This window comes from Protomyctophum parallelum (assembly GCF_964188405.1).
Source record: "Protomyctophum parallelum genome assembly, chromosome: 15".
Lineage (NCBI taxonomy): Eukaryota > Metazoa > Chordata > Actinopteri > Myctophiformes > Myctophidae > Protomyctophum > Protomyctophum parallelum.
Genome location: NC_139710.1, coordinates 24,504,326 through 24,522,622, shown reverse-complemented (window position 1 = coordinate 24,522,622; position 18,297 = coordinate 24,504,326). Strand labels below are relative to the sequence as shown.

At 42.5% G+C, this 18,297-nt stretch overlaps 2 protein-coding genes across 3 annotated transcripts in view; both read left to right on the top strand.

Annotated features, from left to right (window-relative positions):
• The window catches only part of gtf2h2 (general transcription factor IIH, polypeptide 2), a 12,876-nt gene extending 2,529 nt beyond the window's left edge, over positions 1 to 10,347 (top strand). Inside the window, exons 6-14 of the mRNA XM_083784297.1 lie at positions 169 to 223; positions 2,450 to 2,555; positions 2,939 to 3,029; positions 3,601 to 3,796; positions 4,336 to 4,399; positions 4,839 to 4,948; positions 8,736 to 8,838; positions 8,959 to 8,998; positions 10,212 to 10,347. Of these exons, the coding sequence (XP_083640423.1) occupies positions 169 to 223; positions 2,450 to 2,555; positions 2,939 to 3,029; positions 3,601 to 3,796; positions 4,336 to 4,399; positions 4,839 to 4,948; positions 8,736 to 8,838; positions 8,959 to 8,998; positions 10,212 to 10,322 (876 nt within the window). The 3' untranslated portion in view covers positions 10,323 to 10,347. The remainder of the gene's footprint in view (positions 1 to 168; positions 224 to 2,449; positions 2,556 to 2,938; positions 3,030 to 3,600; positions 3,797 to 4,335; positions 4,400 to 4,838; positions 4,949 to 8,735; positions 8,839 to 8,958; positions 8,999 to 10,211) is intronic.
• Positions 10,348 to 13,514: 3,167 nt separating this feature from the next.
• parp8 (poly (ADP-ribose) polymerase family, member 8) overlaps positions 13,515 to 18,297 on the top strand; it is a 63,803-nt gene continuing 59,020 nt past the window's right edge. For both annotated transcript variants that reach the window (XM_083784293.1, XM_083784292.1), the window contains exons 1-2: positions 13,515 to 14,189; positions 17,136 to 17,190. In XM_083784293.1, coding sequence (XP_083640419.1) covers positions 14,096 to 14,189; positions 17,136 to 17,190 — 149 coding nt within the window. In that variant the 5' untranslated portion in view covers positions 13,515 to 14,095. The remainder of the gene's footprint in view (positions 14,190 to 17,135; positions 17,191 to 18,297) is intronic.

Sequence of the window (18,297 nt, the reverse complement as noted above, 5' to 3'; positions counted from 1 at the left end):
TTGCCACAGCATTGCTTCTCGCCGTTTACTTTTATTTGATTTGCTCGATTCAACTTTTGGTGTCCCTGTTTTGGGCATGTCCTTTGCCTTGTCCTTAATATAAGAAATAAAATAGTCAACCTACAAGCTCACAGTGATACGTTGTGTAATGTTTGTTATGTTTTCCAGGTGGGAATTATCACCACAAAGAACAAACGGGCAGAAAAGATGACAGAGCTAGCAGGTGAGCATCACGCCATATATCACAATCATAAATCGCATGTTTATCAATATCAACTTACATCATTAATAATTACATGAATTATAAAGTAAAAACTTCCACCATGGAACTTGTACTTTGTGGCCTCATTGAACACATTTAACACAGCTAAGCTAACGTATCATTAATAATAAATTAACCTCTAGAACATGGGTCTACAACAGGGGGTCCAGGACCCCTAGGGATCCTCAGAGTTAACTATGGGGCTGCCAAAATATGTTTTTTACATGAAATGGTTAGTTAAAGGGTTACGTTTTTGTGTCCAGTATCAGCAGGAGTGCAAAAACATAGTTCCATCATGTGACAGAGGGGTCAAAGTTGAACAAACGTTGTGCTATAAGGTAGAATTAGGTCAACAATACAAATGACGCTAGTTTTGTGGATGCATTTATTTTTAATGAGTGGCCCCCAGACCCCCTCCAAATGACCGGAACTACTTAATATTCACCGAAACCAGAGCAGAACTCCCAGACGGGACTCAGGCAATCAATGAATACCTTTGCAATTTATGTCTCTCAGCTATTGAGCCTGAAGAGCTGTTGAAGACCCCTGCTCTATAAATCCCACTGCTTTAAATTGCATCATTATATGGTCTTAGATCGCCATCTAGCGGACAAATATATTAATGTGCATAGCGCCTCATCCATCTACTCTAGAGTCTAGAGTAGACTGTAGACACAAACAGTTACAGAATAGAAACACGACGTGTTAACATGAATGGAAAGTCAGAGCCTGGCCGATACATTCGTTTTGGACAATACATCTCAACCATTATTTGACGTATTATGCAGCTAATGTGTCCTGATTGCAAAACACAAACGGCTTCATTTCCACTGGTCCTCCACACCATCTATGTGTATGAGCTACAGCCAATCAGAATGAAGCCTTCATTTCCACTGTTCCTCCACACCATCTATGTGTATGAGCTACAGCCAATCAGAATGAAGCCTTCATTTCCACTGTTCCTCCACACCATCTATGTGTATGAGCTACAGCCAATCAGAATGAAGCCTTCATTTCCACTGTTCCTCTACACTACAGCCAATCACGTACACGCTAACTAAAGTACCGAAATATAGGCTTACCATTACAATATTGCATATTCTCTAATTATTCTGGCGGCACAGTAGTTATTATCAAGCAAACTAATGTAACTAACTAATAACATGAGCTCTAATACTATAACAATGATTGTGTCTCATCCATTTAGTTGTCGTTGTGTCTGTCAAGAACATTAATTTTGTACAGACCGTACTTTGAATTCGTCCTGTGCATTTATCCATCCTAACTATAGACCGCCGAAGATATAATATTAATTTCATATTCTACCCGTTTCAGTGGCTTCCATTAAAGGGACAATTCACCCTTTTTGCAAAACATATATGTTAATGCCGTTTAGAATATTTAGAACACTTTCCTGGGGGTCTTTGTGTGTAATATGTGGTTTTAGATATTTTAGCAGTGAGCCCAGTGTCTCTGATGTCATGGACACTGGGCTCACTTACTTCCTGGACTACATGTTGTCTCAGTAAGACAGCACTCCCCCTATCCACAAGGATAGGGGGAGTGCACTAAAGTGCACTAAAGCATTATGGGAATTGTAGTCCAGGAAGGAAGTGAGCCCAGTGTCCATGACATCAGAGACACTGGGCTGACTGCTAAAATCTAAAATATCTAAAACCACATATTACACAAATAAAGACCCCCAGGGAAGTGTTCTAAATCTTCTAAATGTCATTATAATTTATTTATTTTGCAATAATTTATTTATTTTGCAAAAAGGGTGAAGTGTCCCTTTAATACAAGCCTTGAGAGCAGTTAGAGAGTGTTCCATAACAGAGTGTCAGACTGGGTTTATGAATACACCCATAACCATACGAACCATAGGGTCTCTGTTCTGGCAGTGGACAGAATAGGCCAAATTCGTCAAATAGCTGATCTACACAAACGATCTATCATCTTGTAGCTGTGGCCGTCAATGTAATACAAAAAATATATTTTCTATGTGTTTTGCTCCTCGTTTGTAAAATTAATATACCGTAGATATTAATTCAAATCTAAAATAAATACATATTTTTTTAAATGATGCCCAGTGTTATCAGTTGCCCACAGGAAATGATAGGGTTAACTTTACAATGTGTGTTTGCGTGGGTTTAAAATGGTTAAATGTGCTGTGTGTTTGTGACACAGGGAACCCAAAGAAGCACGTTGCTGCCTTAAAGAAAGCGGTGGACTCTCTCTGCATCGGGGAACCTTCTCTGTACAACTCTCTCAACCTGGCCATGCAGACTCTCAAGTATGTTCTGAGCAGTGGTTGTCGTGTAGCTGTGCTTAACCCAATAAGCCCCATTTCACTACCACATTTTTCACAAAATGTTCAGAAACAGCAGATGACATACATACCAACTCATAGTGCTTCTCTTTACAGACGTAGTTTGTTACTACAATACATACATTGCAGGCACCAAAGTGCTTGTAGCTGGGGAATAAACTGAATAGGGAATCCTGAAAAAAAAGAAAAGAAAGAGACCAACGTTTCGGCTGTTAAGCCTTCTTCAGGGAAAGGGAATTCCCTCTTCATTTTACAAGAAACGGATGTATTTCAATGTTGCGGTTAACATATTTAGTTTCTAGAGTGTCCGTGAACAGAATTATATATATTTTTTTCTTTTTGCTCAGGCACATGCCGGGACACACCAGCCGCGAGGTCCTCATCATCTTCAGTAGCCTGACCACGTGTGACCCTTCCAACATCTACGACCTTATCAAAGTAATCTGAACTATTATTAAGCGACCTAGCCCGAAGAGCAGGGTCCCTTATTGTTATTCTACTTACAGTATACTGTATCTTCTTCCGCCACTTTTTCTGCATCTGGATGCACATGGCGGATAGGTCACGCATAGCCACATGTCAGCCCGAAAGAGACATTTGCCAAAATAGATAATAAGCTAATCATTTTGCACTTATCACACAATGTGAGCTTATAGAGCGCCTATTTTCACAGAAGAGGCATACAGGTTTACAAAGGTTAGACTGATTTTGATGCGACGTATAATTAACTCATTTAGCGGTCAAAAGTTTTAGCCCAAGATCCAAAAGAGAAATATTGTCAAACTAGTTAAAATAGCCGATCTACAAGCTCACAACGCACGATCAAAGGAATTCCTTTGATTTTATAAATTTCCTTTTTTTAATCTATTGAGAAAAAAAAAGTAATTGTAGGAAATTAGGATATTTACTCGCGAGTCGCGACCCATACTCCTGACTCCTGACCCCATCGGGTTAAGACAGTGAGGTTACAGTTGTGTGGTTCCCATGTCGTCTTCTTCCCCCACCTCAGACCCTGAAGACACTGAAGGTGCGGGTGTCCGTGATCGGGCTGTCGGCAGAGGTGCGGGTGTGCACTGTGTTGACCAGGGAGACAGGGGGCACCTACCACGTCATCCTGGACGAGAGCCACTTCAGAGAGCTGCTCATGTTCCACGTCAAGCCCCCTCCCGCCAGCACGTCTTCAGAGTGCTCCCTAATACGCATGGGTAACGGCTGAGTTCAACCTACACAATGCTCCCTCACTGATATGCATGGGTAACAGCCTAGTTAAACCTACACAATGCTCCCTCCCTGATACACATTGGTAACAGCCTAGTTAAACCTACACAATGCTCCCTCCCTGATACACATGGTAACAGCCTAGTTAAACCTACACAATGCTCCCTCCCTGATACACATGGGTAACAGCCTAGTTAAACCTACACAATGCTCCCTCGCTGATACACATGGGTAACAGCCTAGTTAAACATACACTATGCTCCCTCGCTGATATTTTGATTTAGTTTTAGTCCTTTGAATACAATTTGGTCATCTGAAAAGCTTTAGTTTGAATCTACATTAAGATCTACAAGCTCAAAGTGTGTCGAGCTTGTGGAATGACTCTGTTACTGTTGTTGCTTTTGTGTGACGCTCTAGAATGATCACATCGGCATTAATTTACGAAACGACACAAAAAGTAATAAGATATGGAGATGGCGGTTTCGATATGAAATTACTAGGTGATCATAATGGTTTGTCTCGGCAGGTTTCCCCCAACACACCATTGGCTCTGCGTCTGACCAGGACGCCAAGCCTTCATTCAGCATGACGTATGTACTGCAACTCAGTGCTTCTCAAATTATTTGGCTCAGACCCTGTAAATAACTTTTATCATCCAGGCCAGGGCACCCCTCTAAATACCTTTGTCATCCAGGGCACCCCTGAATGACATTGTTCATTTTTAGACCGTTGTGCCATATTAAGCTACCGGTACTTTTAGGTTGCATGAATAATAAAGTGCACAGGGTGTTTATTGACGAAATGAGTTAACTGTCGTGCAATAATTTTTTTGATCATCCATTTTGTGTATATTATTACAAATGTATACCGTGCTTTTCCTGCTGTGTGTGTGTGTGTGTATATATACTGTATTTTTACCTGCCATAATGTTTTATCGTGTGTGTGTGTGTGTGTGTGTGTGTGTGTGTGTGTGTGTGTGTGTGTGTGTGTGTGTGTGCGTGTGCGTGTGCGTGTGTGCGTGCGTTCCAGTCAGTTAGACAGCGGCAGCGATTCGGGGCCGGGGTTGAGTCTTGGAGGCTACTTCTGTCCACAGTGTCACGGAAAGTACACTGAACTACCTGTGGAATGCAAGATCTGTGGTATGTCTACTGCAGTGGTTCTCAAATGTTTTCCACTCGGGCACCCCTGTAAATAACCTTTTCATCCAATGCACACCTAAATTACACTGTTGGAGCCCAAACCACACCAATGATTCACCATGCAGCTACTTGCTTTGACTGCACATAATCGACCACACACCGAGCACAGTGCCGAGTTGCGCCCAATATCTGTTTCCACAGCAATGATTTTTGCGACATAACGTAAACCGCTTGGTTTCTGCGGCAACAAGTTGTTTTTTGCGACTTGAAGTAAAGCGACGTGCACACCAGACACGCACACACAACAGAGCGACACACACACGCACATAACAATATTATAAAATAAAGTGTATTTTTTGTGAAGAGAGTTGGTGTAGATGCAAAAATAACTAGAGTACAGTGCAAATCGGATCTGTTTTATTAAGTCTAAATGATTAAACTCAAGTGATGTTGATCGTTTCCAAATATTATGTAAGGCACCCACTTTGAGAAACCCCGGTCTAGTGCATTCTAATCAAACGTTTTAATTTCACAAACCCCCTGTAACTCTTAGTGTTCAAGTCTTTGAACATTTGCCATAAGATACAGATCTACAACCTCACTCAATGCTTGTTCATGTTGTATTGTGAGAAATTCCAGACTGAGGCAGTAATTCCTAATTCAGCCACTTGGTGTCACACTTGACTCAAGAATAATAAGAGGCTTTGAATGGAATCACAATCATCATCATCATACTATAATTAACCGAATGTCTGAATGAATGAATGAATGAATGTCAGAAACACCACCGTATCTCCTCATTGCCTGCACCAATCGCTCCCACTTTTCACACAGGCATTGACCATAATAATATGGAGGTCTTAACGAAGCCATTTTTTAGAGATTAATAATGAATTTATTAGTGAATAAAAACCTGTTTATTTGTCCGTGGTCTATCTCCGACCGAGCCACACTATTAGCACACATCTCTCCATGCCAAAAAAAATCTGCACGCTCCCAGAATCCGGCTAGGCTACATTTTACCGACACAACTGTCATATTTACTGTACAGATATTGTTTTTACATCACCACACGATCCCACGGGACTCATCTCCCCGCAAATCACGTGTCACCAGTGAAATGCATGTTGGGACGGACACAGATTAATACTGGGACACAGTTTCCGGCGCAACATTTCCCTTGCATTCTCCAACGCACTTCCCCTTTTTCACACCGCCCCCAGGCAGGCATCAGACCTATGCATCAGACCCACATGAGGAAAACAACTCGCTCCCATACAGTACAGCTACTCTTGCGTCAGTCGACATAACTTCTTCTTTGGGGAAGCATCGCGGCCGGGTTGCGTGGCACAGGCACCTGAAAGCTCCGACAGTACGGAGGCATGTTAACGTGAACACACACACACACACACACACACACACACTGTTTCGACACCACACTGTCCGCCCCCTCCTCAACCACCTCCTTCGCCGTGCATTACACATGGGCTACATGCACGCTCAAAGCCTGGACACTGACAACGACAGCTTACAGCCCTGCGCGCACCCAGCGTGGCTGCGTGACACACTGAACAGCACGATCACAACGGAATGCTTATCTGTCGGGGTCTCGGGGTGGCCAAATGGAGACGTTTGGAGAAGACAGATCCCGTGCCGTCGCCCGTCGGAACAACACAATGACAAAATACATACAGACAGATGCAATGACAACGACACGTTCCTAAATCACACAAAACATCAAATTATTATCCTGATTATATAAAGAACAAACTACAACTTGCTTTGAAGCCCAAAAAGCCAACCTCCGCGTTCACCGTTTAATAGCTTATATCTCCATGGGCAGCAGACGGTGAGCGGTTAGGGACCGTCTACAAAGTGCATCACCGAACTTGAAAATATTCAATAACTTCCATTTATAGGCAGAATATCACCACCATATTTACATCACACATCAATGGTGTACTTATGATTGTACTACAGCATTTAATTAGCCTATACTTTAGTGCCCAACCCAACTTCCCAAGACCATCTATAAACAATTCCCCCCCTATCAGTAATGTGATCTATTACATCGCACACTGAACATGATTTGCTGTTCATATATTCAGAACGGGTAAGGACTAGTAAGAACAACACAGTGATAGTCAGCGCTGAACTGTGAACAGCTCTCTCACACGCATGCACGCACACATGTTTGAACTTTGTATCACTACACATCAACTTTTAGGACAGCTTTGATAATAGGACGATCTACTGTACATGCTCACGTCATGGGAACTAGGGGCGGAAATCGATAGGTACCTGACAATTTGATTAATCCCGAATTGGGCTACAATTCGATTAGCGATGCATTGCGATGCCAATAAATTATTTATTTCCCCCTCCCACTGTGTGACTAAGAAACAAAGTGCCGTCTAATTATCCATAATGAAAACAGATGATCTTAATTCCATTATCTTTTATTGATAAAACAAATGGAAGAGATGTGTCATGTCACTGATCAACAATTGCAGCAAACTCACGGAAATAAACAAGTTAATTTATTTTTGTAAAATAATACTGACTAATAATATAGCCTACGGGCTTCTCGATGAATATTAGAATGCTCCTGTATGTGCAAACAAAGTGTAACATAGTCTAAAACAATTCAAACGGTAATCTGTACAGATATTAGTCAGTCAGACGGAATGGTGACAGTCAACCAATAAAGGGAAGAAACTAATTTATACGGTGAAGGTGAGCTCCTCTTCTCAGACCCTTGTCTTCAACAAAACGCCAGATTTGTGCCATGTTGCACACTTTGTAGCCACGCTACGTCGTCTCATCTCGGCCACATTTCAGAGACGTAGTCGTCCAAATAAAGAACATTTATTCCCACAATTTTTTTTTTACTATACACAACTTGCAAACAGTGTGACTTTTATCCTGTTTCCTTTTCCCCTCAACCTTGTAGAACCCAAAATGCTGTCATACACTGGCTTTGAATCACAAAAGAGCAGGTCGAATCTGTTTTTCTTTTTCTGTCATTTCTTCTCTCTCATGAGTTTGTTTTGGTTGTGAGCATGTGCGAGCGCTGTAAACTCGCTCCGGTCATTTTATATAAGAAGATTTATATACAATCGATTTCTGAATCGATGAATAATCGTCCATGACGGCATCACGATTAATCAAATCGATTTATTTCCACCGCTAATGGGAATGGATGTGTATAAATGTGTATGTGTATAAATATGTATATTTGGATATATGTATGTCTACAGTACGATTTTGAAAACCAGTTAAATTGAAAAAGGTGCACGCGGTTTCACCGACGGACAGCTGAAGGTGACTTGAGCCACGAGAGGCAACACCGAGCGAGCTTAGGCGAGCGAGTCACCGTGCAGAGCGTTGTGAGGTCACCTTCAGCCAACTCAGCACCGTCTGAGTTATGTCAGATGGGGACAGAATCGTTAATCATCTTTGTGTTATCCTTTTAGCCTTAATGTCTGACTGTACCAGTCACTGTGCAAGTATAAAAGTATTAAATATGTCAATAATTTCTTTATACATTTACGTTATATGAAATATCTGCCCAAACTACAAACTCATTTGTATTTTGGGCAGTGCTCTCCGGAATCTTACGGCGTTTTCCATTCATGGTGTTTTCCTTTTAGACCTAGTGCTTGACTGTACTCTGTTGCTGTTTACATTTGTGACTAATTAAGTATTCAAACAATCAATCAAATAAGCACCCGGCCACAGTGAGGATAAGTATCGGTAATGTGTGTGCGTTTGTCTCCCCCTGCAGGCCTAACCCTAGTATCGGCACCACACCTGGCCCGCTCCTTCCATCACCTCTTCCCTCTGGACGACTTCACGGAGAGTCCACTTGACCAGCACCACGGTGACAGGTGGCTCTAACACACACACACACACACACACACACACACACACACACACACACACACACACACACGGGCATCTCTAGCCATGTATTTGTTGTCTCTGAACTAATGTCATTGTGTTTCCAGGTTTTGTCAGGCTTGTCAAGGACAGCTAAAAGACAAAAGTGTAAGTGTTATTTTTTTAATCATCTGATCTTAATGCTTTATTTGTACTTGGTTGCACCCTAGTGCCGCGCATAGATCTAAAACCTCTAAAAGCCTCATTCACCGCTGCAGTTCATTGGAGCGACCTGTATCGCAGGTGCGCCGGAAGTGTGGAAGGCACGCTGCCACTCAAATGACTACTGGCCAATCACCCAGCGCCTCTTTTCCGGGACTTATAAATTCAATTCAAAGGAGCTTTATTGGCATGAGAAAATAAACATTTAACATTGCCTCTGATTGGCCTACCAGACGTTCGCTCTGTGACGCACGCGGAAGCTTCTGTGAAGCACGGAGTTGAAGGAGGCGTCTAGCCCTTAGAGTATATGAATAGAGACGGCACCCGGAGGAAACCCTGAGGCGAAATGGACATAGTGGCCGAATTTGGTGTTGCAGCGCTGGGCCAAACTCATGAACGTGCTGGTCCGTTGACTATCATTGCGCACGTTCATGATGACACGTGAACGCTGTTTCAGTGCAATGATAGTCAACGGCCAGCGCGTTCATGAGTTTGGCCCAATCAATCCCAGAATGCACTCTGTTTCTACCCGGAAGGAGGAGTGAAATCACCTCATGCGCTTTTGAGCAACTTAATGCAAGTGGATGGGAGGAGAACTACAGTGCCGTCTCTATTAATATATACTCTAAGGTCTAGCCGACCTTTCTATGTCTATGGTCACACCCCTTTGATTAATCACAGGAGTAAAGGCAGAATAATGGATGAGAGAATGATGCATACAGATGTGCCGTTTGAGAACTTCACATGTCCTGCCATTGGCAGTAGATTGTCAGTGCATTGTCAGAAACAGAACATTTTCAGTGAGAAAGTGGGGCATTTGCCAAGGTGTCATATGTTAATTCTCTTCAGATTCCCTGAATATATAAAGTTCCTGCTCTACACTTCTTTTCAGTAGCAAAGCAGTAGAATTAACAAGGCTAATCAGTGAATAGAACCTGCAGGCAAATATTGCATTTTCAGAAATCCTTCAGGAAAAGATCAGGAAAGCGTGAAGAGTTGACATTGGCACATCTGTAGTTGCAGCCCCAGTTTCCGACACTTTGCAAGTTGAGTGGACAAACCTAGCGATAGACAACATGGCTGCCGATGTGAGCCGCTGGGCAGACAGTTAGGACAGACAGTGAAGCTGTCCTCTGCTGTGTCTTTGTGATGCGTCCAGGTGTTCAGCTGTCCTTCCTGCAGTGCTGTGTTCTGCACCGAGTGCGACCTCTTCATCCATGACACGCTGCACTGCTGCCCTGGTTGCATCCACCACCACGCCACCTCCTGAAACCCTTTCTGTTTGTAGACCTGTTACTTTTTGTACCACGGAGTCAAGTGTGAATGAAACTTGATATTTATATTATACTGGAGGGAGGGCTTGTCTTGAGTGTTCTTTGATAGGGAAGACGTGGCAACATACATCCTATAAAATCAACTTGATATTTATATTATACTGGAGGGAGGGCTTGTCTTGAGTGTTCTTTGATAGGGAAGACGTGGCACCATACATCCTATAAAATCAAGGAACCTTTGTCTGTCATTCTGTCCGATGCACATTTTTCAACCCTCAATCAGTTCCCCACGCGAGCATGGTTTTGTCCTCGGGTTGAGTACAGAGTGACGTAGAGGGTGCGCTGTGAATGGCCAGTCGCTGTGTTTGACAGCTTACACGTAAACCTAACGCTAACCTTAACCTCAGTAAAACTATACCTAACCCTAACCTTAACCTCAGTAAAACTATACCTAACCCTAACCCTAACCTTAACCTCAGTAAAACTATACCTAAACCTAACCTCAGTAAACTATACCTAAACCTAACCTCAGTAAAACTAACTGGGGGGCGTTTCCAAGAACCCGAATCCGAGGACAAAACCAAGCTAGCGTTCCCCACGGGCATTGACCAATTTGCATACGGTATGAAGATGGTGACGAAGCCATTTTTACTTTTTACATTCCCCAGTACATTTAAGCTGTTTATTTGCTTTTTTGTGTGAACAGTCCTCACAGGCAATGGGATCAGTCGTGCATAGCCCAGATGCACGGATGGTGGAAATGCACCCAGTGATTTATATTCAGTGAGTGTCGCTGCTTTTATTTTTGACTTACCTTATTGACAAAATTATCAGACCCCCCCCCCCCCCCCCCTCAAACCTAGATTGAGGGGGGGGGGGGGGTCTGATAATTTTGTCAATAAGGTAAGTATGAGTATGGGGGGTATGAGATATTGTTAACCCTCTTAACGCCCTAGACGGAGGGTCTCCGCCCTATCAAATAATTATGCCCAACGCCCAGGTGAATCAAAAGACGGAACATTGCTCGTTTCATAACAGAGCGCACCGCTCCACTGGACAGCCCATCACATAATCATATACCTCCGGTTGTTGTTGATCCTCCCGCGGGTCTTTTGGCTACATGCTATTATATCTAGCACAAACCAGAGTAATATAGTAAGACACTAGCGTTGACTCCCATTGTAACAATGGAATGCGGAAGTGCTCATTCTATCTCCAGCCATAGGAGCAATGTTTGGAACTATAGCCCATATAGGCACCCGCTTTGCGGGGAGATCAAAGAGATTCAGTTGCAATTTATTTTCCTTTTTTTATCTGGGTAAAAATACTTTTTAAGTGTTTCCCACGTTGTGAAGTGCTGTCTTTTTTTTAATCAATTTTCATACTGCCTAGTAAGGTCAACATTTTTTATTTTATTGTTATTCTTTTTGTACAAACAGCATGGTAGAAATGCGAGCTTGTTTTGTATCAAATGACATTTGCGGATCTCTGGATCTCCATAATGAGCCGAAATAAGTTGTGCCATATGTCTGTCTTACTGTCTTTAATTAAATTGTCACTTCATGTGCATTAGGAAGAAGACCCTATAGGTGTATCAAAACCCTGTTTGACCAAACAGATTTTTTGCTACAGTGTCGTTTGTAGCATTTTGCATGTTTTGTATTAATGAGTGGAAGTGAAATTATTTGTGGCCCTGCTTTGTTTGATGGGGAAACTGGCACATTTTAGAACCCAATCATATTTATCTGGAAAATAGGTCTGACCACACCGCATGCATGACTCTAGAGATGGTGAGTACCAAATTGCGTGAGTTTTGGAGCAAATCTGTAGGAAGTTCTTTTGGGGGGTATGCACATAGAGTATTAAAAGGATAGAGACTGATCTGGCGCGAAGCTCCGCCCCCTCCGCTATTCATGTCAGTGGAAGTTGCTCAGTGGCGTTTTGAAGCACCCGGAAGGACCGTCTACTTCCGCGTTTTTTTCGCCGATTCAGCATTTGGGCACCACATTTTGTTGCCCAAATGCGGAAGTGCAGCTGGGCTTTAACATTGAGCGCTCGGTTGCACAGGGTTTCCTCGTCATGAATCCACGGGTCCGCCTGCAGTCCTTCCTCTTACCACTACGACCACCGCTTCAACGTTGGAGTGCCTCACTGGCCCCTTGGGTATGCATTTGTCCACGGGCCCATATTCCGGTTCCATTTGTAGCCTACACTCGCAGTTACAGTACATTTGGTTATTGTCTCCACCAGGCCAAAGGCATGGGGAGAGAGTATGTTTTGCACTCCGTCCATCCATGTGTCCATCCGTCCGTTACAGCTAATCTCCGGCACCGTTAACCTGGTCGATGCCAAACTTTGCACAAACACTCCCTAGATGCCAACGATGAACCTCTGCCACAAATTTTCCAGCGCCACCAGGAGGCTGACTTTTGTAAAACACTTTTTTAAAATATTAATCCTCCATATTTTGTCCAAAAATCCCGCAAATCTTTACACAGTATCTCTATAGTCATGTGCTCAAGACAGATCTGTCCGATATTTCATCCTAAATTGGCTAACATTAGCTTTCAATGTTTGCAGTTCAAAGATGTTCCTAGAAGCTTTGTCATTGGTCAAAAAAAAAAACCCTGGTAGCAATGACTAACCAATCAGGAAGTAGACAGGCAAATTGACCAATGACAAAGCTTCTAGGGAAATCTTTGAATGCAGATTGCGGCCCCTAGATGTGTCACAGAGACTACATTCTTTGGGCGTGTTCTACCCATTGCTGGCTGTCTGAATACTCGGGTGGGACGATATGGGTACTTCATGATACGATATACAATATCGATATTTCAGCACACCCCTGCTGAATATAAAAAAAACGAATTAAAAAATTGACATTATTGCTTATAGCAACTTTAATGTATGTTTTGTATACTAATCTTAAAATGCACTAGCATGTTGTAGGCTATAGGCCTAATTTATGTAGCTGCCAAAAGTTTAAAGTAGCCTATAGGCTACTGTATTAAAAAGGTCTACTCAACTAAAGTGAGTGTATAGGCCTCGGCCCACAAAAAAGGCCTACATTACTTGAATAATAGGCCTACATAGGCACCTGGTTCCTTTTTTCGCCACGAGTGATCGACTCGCGTCTCACACACGCGCATGCACATGCACAATTGCACACAGAATGACAGAAAGAGCACACAGCTCTCTGGTTTCCGTTTCACTTTAAGGCCACAGTCAGTCAGCCAGGCTGCCATCCATACAGGACGCGTCTGTGTGTATATATCTATCTCCCCATCAGCGCCATTGCTATATTAATATTATTCTGATAACCGCGTCTCTCCATGAAACATACATCGAGGTGTCCTGCCGTAGGAATCGCGTGACAGTGACAGACACATGACGACAGCGACGAGCCGATGATGATGATGATGATGATCGCTTCTTGAAAACAGCACCTGAGACACAGAGACACGCACACACACACACACACACACACACACACACTGCAAAATAACAGAAGCCAGCCACACATATACACACACACACACACACACACACACACACACACACACCCCACTTCGTTACAGCTCTGGTCGCTGTGGATTATTGCGGAATAAACACTTTTATTCATAATAATTCTACATGGTTTCCCGTGAAGACAACATAATCATAGACAGAATATTGTTGTTTATATCACCGCCGCCGCCGCTGTGTCGCTGCCGCTGGGAGAGAGACGGAGGAGGCAGCAGAGAACGCGGCCGGGCTTGTGTGCTACTTGATGGGGATGTGTTCTCGGCAAGAGAGGATACAGAAAGACGTGGACACCGTTGTTCAGAGGTGCAAGGCGGAGAAGGACTACTGCCTTTTCTCCGGTGAGGTGGTTCAGCCTACATTGTAGCAGCATGTATATAATATAGCCTATGCCGCTTATAGCCTCGGATCAAAGACCACCATGGATGGATTTGATCGAGTATCCATTACTAGTATTTCATCCGAGGCTATATAGTGTACCGTTGGTGCTTTCCATGTCAAAGCCAAAGGACCCATCATGCATTTGGCCAAGATGACACCCATCTGGTATAGCCTACCAGCTGGAGCCCTCCCATACACGATTTTGTGTTAACATGTTTAAAAAAATATATAGGGTTTACGTGTTTATGACTGATTTTGATGCAATAGTAGCCTATTAACATGTTTGGGCGGGGGGCTCCCTGCAACCCACTGAACACTGAAGGACCACCCTGGGGGTCCCGGGCCCTACTTTGAGAGACACTGATGTATATCCATCCTCCCACACGGTAACTTATCATCACCACCTACCCACCCACCGCCCCTATAACAGCTGGAATCTGGATGGATATGTGCCTCCCTTAAAATGTATACATCATAGACGTTTTGGTGTTATTATATATATACCCCAATATATACAATACATTAACCTCACGATCAAATACAAATAGCATCATCACTTTGAAGTCAAGGGTTATTGGCAGACTCTAAACCAAGGATTAGAAATTCAACATGTCTCTAAGCCTTAGAGACATGTTGAATTTCTCGTGGTGTGTGCTGGCGAAAGAAAGAAGACATACATTGATAATAGGCCCTATATAATATGGAGCCTATAGTATACAGTGGTTCAGTACTGTTATAACTAGGCCTAACACTCGAAAATTACACACACACCACCACCAATATTGGGCTGCTACGGTTCAAGTGGCTACTGACCCCCTCAAATAAAAACAAATACAATTTATCTTTAGGCTAGCCTAGCATAATAAAAATAATGCTAGCCCACATCAGTGATTCTCAATGTAGGGTGTGGCGTAGGTGCATGGTACCAGGTGATCCCCAGACCCTATAGCGAAATCAGTTTGACCCCTTTCAACCTATACATCAGCTCACAATGGGTTAATAATGTTTTACTAATATATCCATTATCTGGTGCGTCCGGGTGTCCCTGACAAAACAATTTCAGATGGGGTCCTTTGACATGAAAATGCTTGAGAACCATTAGTCTACTCTATACTCTACATCAGTGGTTCAAACTTTTGAGCCCGTGTCCCAAAACAGAAATTGTATGTCTCCCCGGGACCCAAACTAGTGAAAATAGCAGATCTACAAGTGCACAATGCTAGCGAGCGACCTATAATAAGTGTTCCATGACCCACAAATGGGTCCCGACCCATTTGTGTTTGGGAACCAGTGGTCTATACTTGACATTTATATTATGTTCAGCACTTTGTCTCCTTTACATAAGCCCGTTTGATGTTGTCATGGAAACTAGACTTGTTGAAGACTTCCTGTGTCCCTGGCCCCGCATGTGCCAGATGCAAATTGCAAACTTTATTTCACCTCTTCTACGCTTCCATTTACAATTCATATCAACGGTAAAGATCGGGTCTACAATGCATCATAATCACATTATGATGCACTCATAAGGCTCCATAACACTTGTTATACATGTTTATAACTGCATTACAACTTATAGCACAGTTAATGAAGTATTATAAGTCCTGGTATGCATTATAAGTTCAACGGAACAGCACTAAAACTACCATAACTCATAGTCGGATATAAAGTGTCTTTAACCTACTTATTACTTATTTCACTCCACAGTTCGCATTTACTATGAAAATGTGCATTTCCCGTCAGTCAGTCCGTCACCCACCCCACGCCTCCATATATGGTTATGCCTTGTGACATCACGTGACATCATCAGGGATGGAGATCCCTGATTTCATTCATATTAAGCCTATATATGAGAATGCCCATACTTTATATGGAGTTCCCTGATGTCATCAATATTGGCCAGTAACTCCAAATCTGACCTCAAACCCTTAGATCTCCATATGGATCTGACCTGTTCTGACATCCCATATGTTGATCCTTTCCCATCCATCCTTCCTCTTTGATGTCTCCCTTTTGACTGATACCTGTCCATTCAAACTCTAGACGGGCCCACCCCAAAGTTATTAGCGCAGCCACACCCGGCAGCTGGCGAAAACTAGAGTTCTTAACAGGCCTGAAAATTAAGGCTCGGCGGCGGCCCTACCTGAGCCCTCATCAAACCCTGTACACTCAAGACACTGCCCCCGCTGCCACCCTTAGATCAACGGAGCTGACCTGTTCTGACATTCCATATGTTGATCTGACACGCTCCATAATTGTACTGTTGATCTGACCCTACATGCCAAAGCGCCAGCGCTCGCCCAGCAGTCTGCGGTCACCCAGGCGGAATGCGTGCACTCGCCCTCAGGGTGTATTCCTGGTTCATTCTAATATTCTAACGTTCTGCTGAGCATTATAATCAGCGATTATAATACTTCATAAACCAACCTTGTTATGCATGCATGCTTACAAACATTTATATTTTATAACAAATATTGTGAAGCCTTATAAGTGCAGCATGATCTATTATAAATGTGACAATGCGTCATAGACCCAACCTTTAAGTAATTTTTTTTTTTTTAACTTTTTTTATAATCGACTAAATTGATTAGTCTGATTAACCACTTAATACTAATACGTATGATAATACTCTGATGAAGACCACAAGGTCAAAACATTAGTAGTTTTTGTATACTTAGCACTTAATAAAAGACTCTAAATGCTCCAGTCTCTTCTCCTTATACGTATTATACTCCATTGTACAAAGGTGTATGGCTTCTGAGCTCATTAATCGCAATCGATGCAAAAGTGTGAAATAATTGACATGATATTGATTGATATTGAAGTGATATGGCCCAGCCTTAACTGTTCCACTGTTTTATTTTGAAGTCGTATTGCCCAGCCTTAACTGTTCTACTGTTGTGTTCTAGATTTCAGATACGCTGACTCCACCTTCACATTTACATACTGCAAGGGACCCAAAAGGTAAAACATTATTTTATCATAAACCTATATATGTGTGATGATGATGGTGATTATTTTGTATTAGTATTATTAGATTAAAATGTGTTAAAGTGTTAAATAGCTCTATATTGCATTAGTAATTTACTAATTTACTAATTACAATGCAGACATTTAGCAGATGCTCTTAATCCAGAGCGATTTACAATAAGCAAGGTAAACGCATACATGAAATGCAGAGAGACAGTGTAGCCTCAGTAATCTAATCTAATATTCTGTACATTGAAACTATATACACTATAGGTTGCCAGGTCAACAAATGGTCCTGTCATCTGTCTAAATAGCATGGTAACCTTTTCATAAGATTGCATGCTCGACAAGGCTAGGGCAAGTGCTGCGCACTAAGGTGCAGTCTGAAGAGGTGAGTCTTCAGATTACGGCTGAAGATTGGGAGTGAGTCTGCAGTTACAACTGCAATGGGGAGTTTGTTCCACAGTTTGGTCCAGAAGGGAGACGAGTCTGGTATGTGTGGAGTGTAGTCATTGCTGTAGAATGTTTGTTCAGTAACAGGGGTCTCTCCAGCTCTTTCATAAGCCGGAAATACATGTTCAGGTTGGGATACCAATTCCAATATCTTTTTATTGATTACCGGTAATTTAACCTAGGGACAATACACATCAATCACATTTCAGATTCAGTAGTCAATGTAAGTGTGCCACAGTTACATATAAGAGTCTCCTTTCATTCGGGAGAGACCGAGAACTCCTACAGGATAAACAAGTTAAAAATCACACATGCTGCAGGTTAAAAATCACCTGTGGCTCCCGACATGTGTGGTGGGTTAAAAATCACCCGTAATGGTCAAGAGGTGCATGGCTGCACGCACATCCACAAATTGCAACGGGTGCAGGATCCAAAAATTCCTGCGTTTTAAAAGCTCCCAAAATAATTTATTGACAAAAGAGCGGATAAAAAAAATAAGTTTCCTCCTCAGGGGCCTTCTTCAGGTATACTCGATTAAAAATCACCCTGTGCCTTCTCTCTTCTGATTGAATGAAATTGGTGGCCCACCTGAACATGTTACTGAACAATATTGAGCGTTTAACTTAACTTATTTTAACCAATCACTCA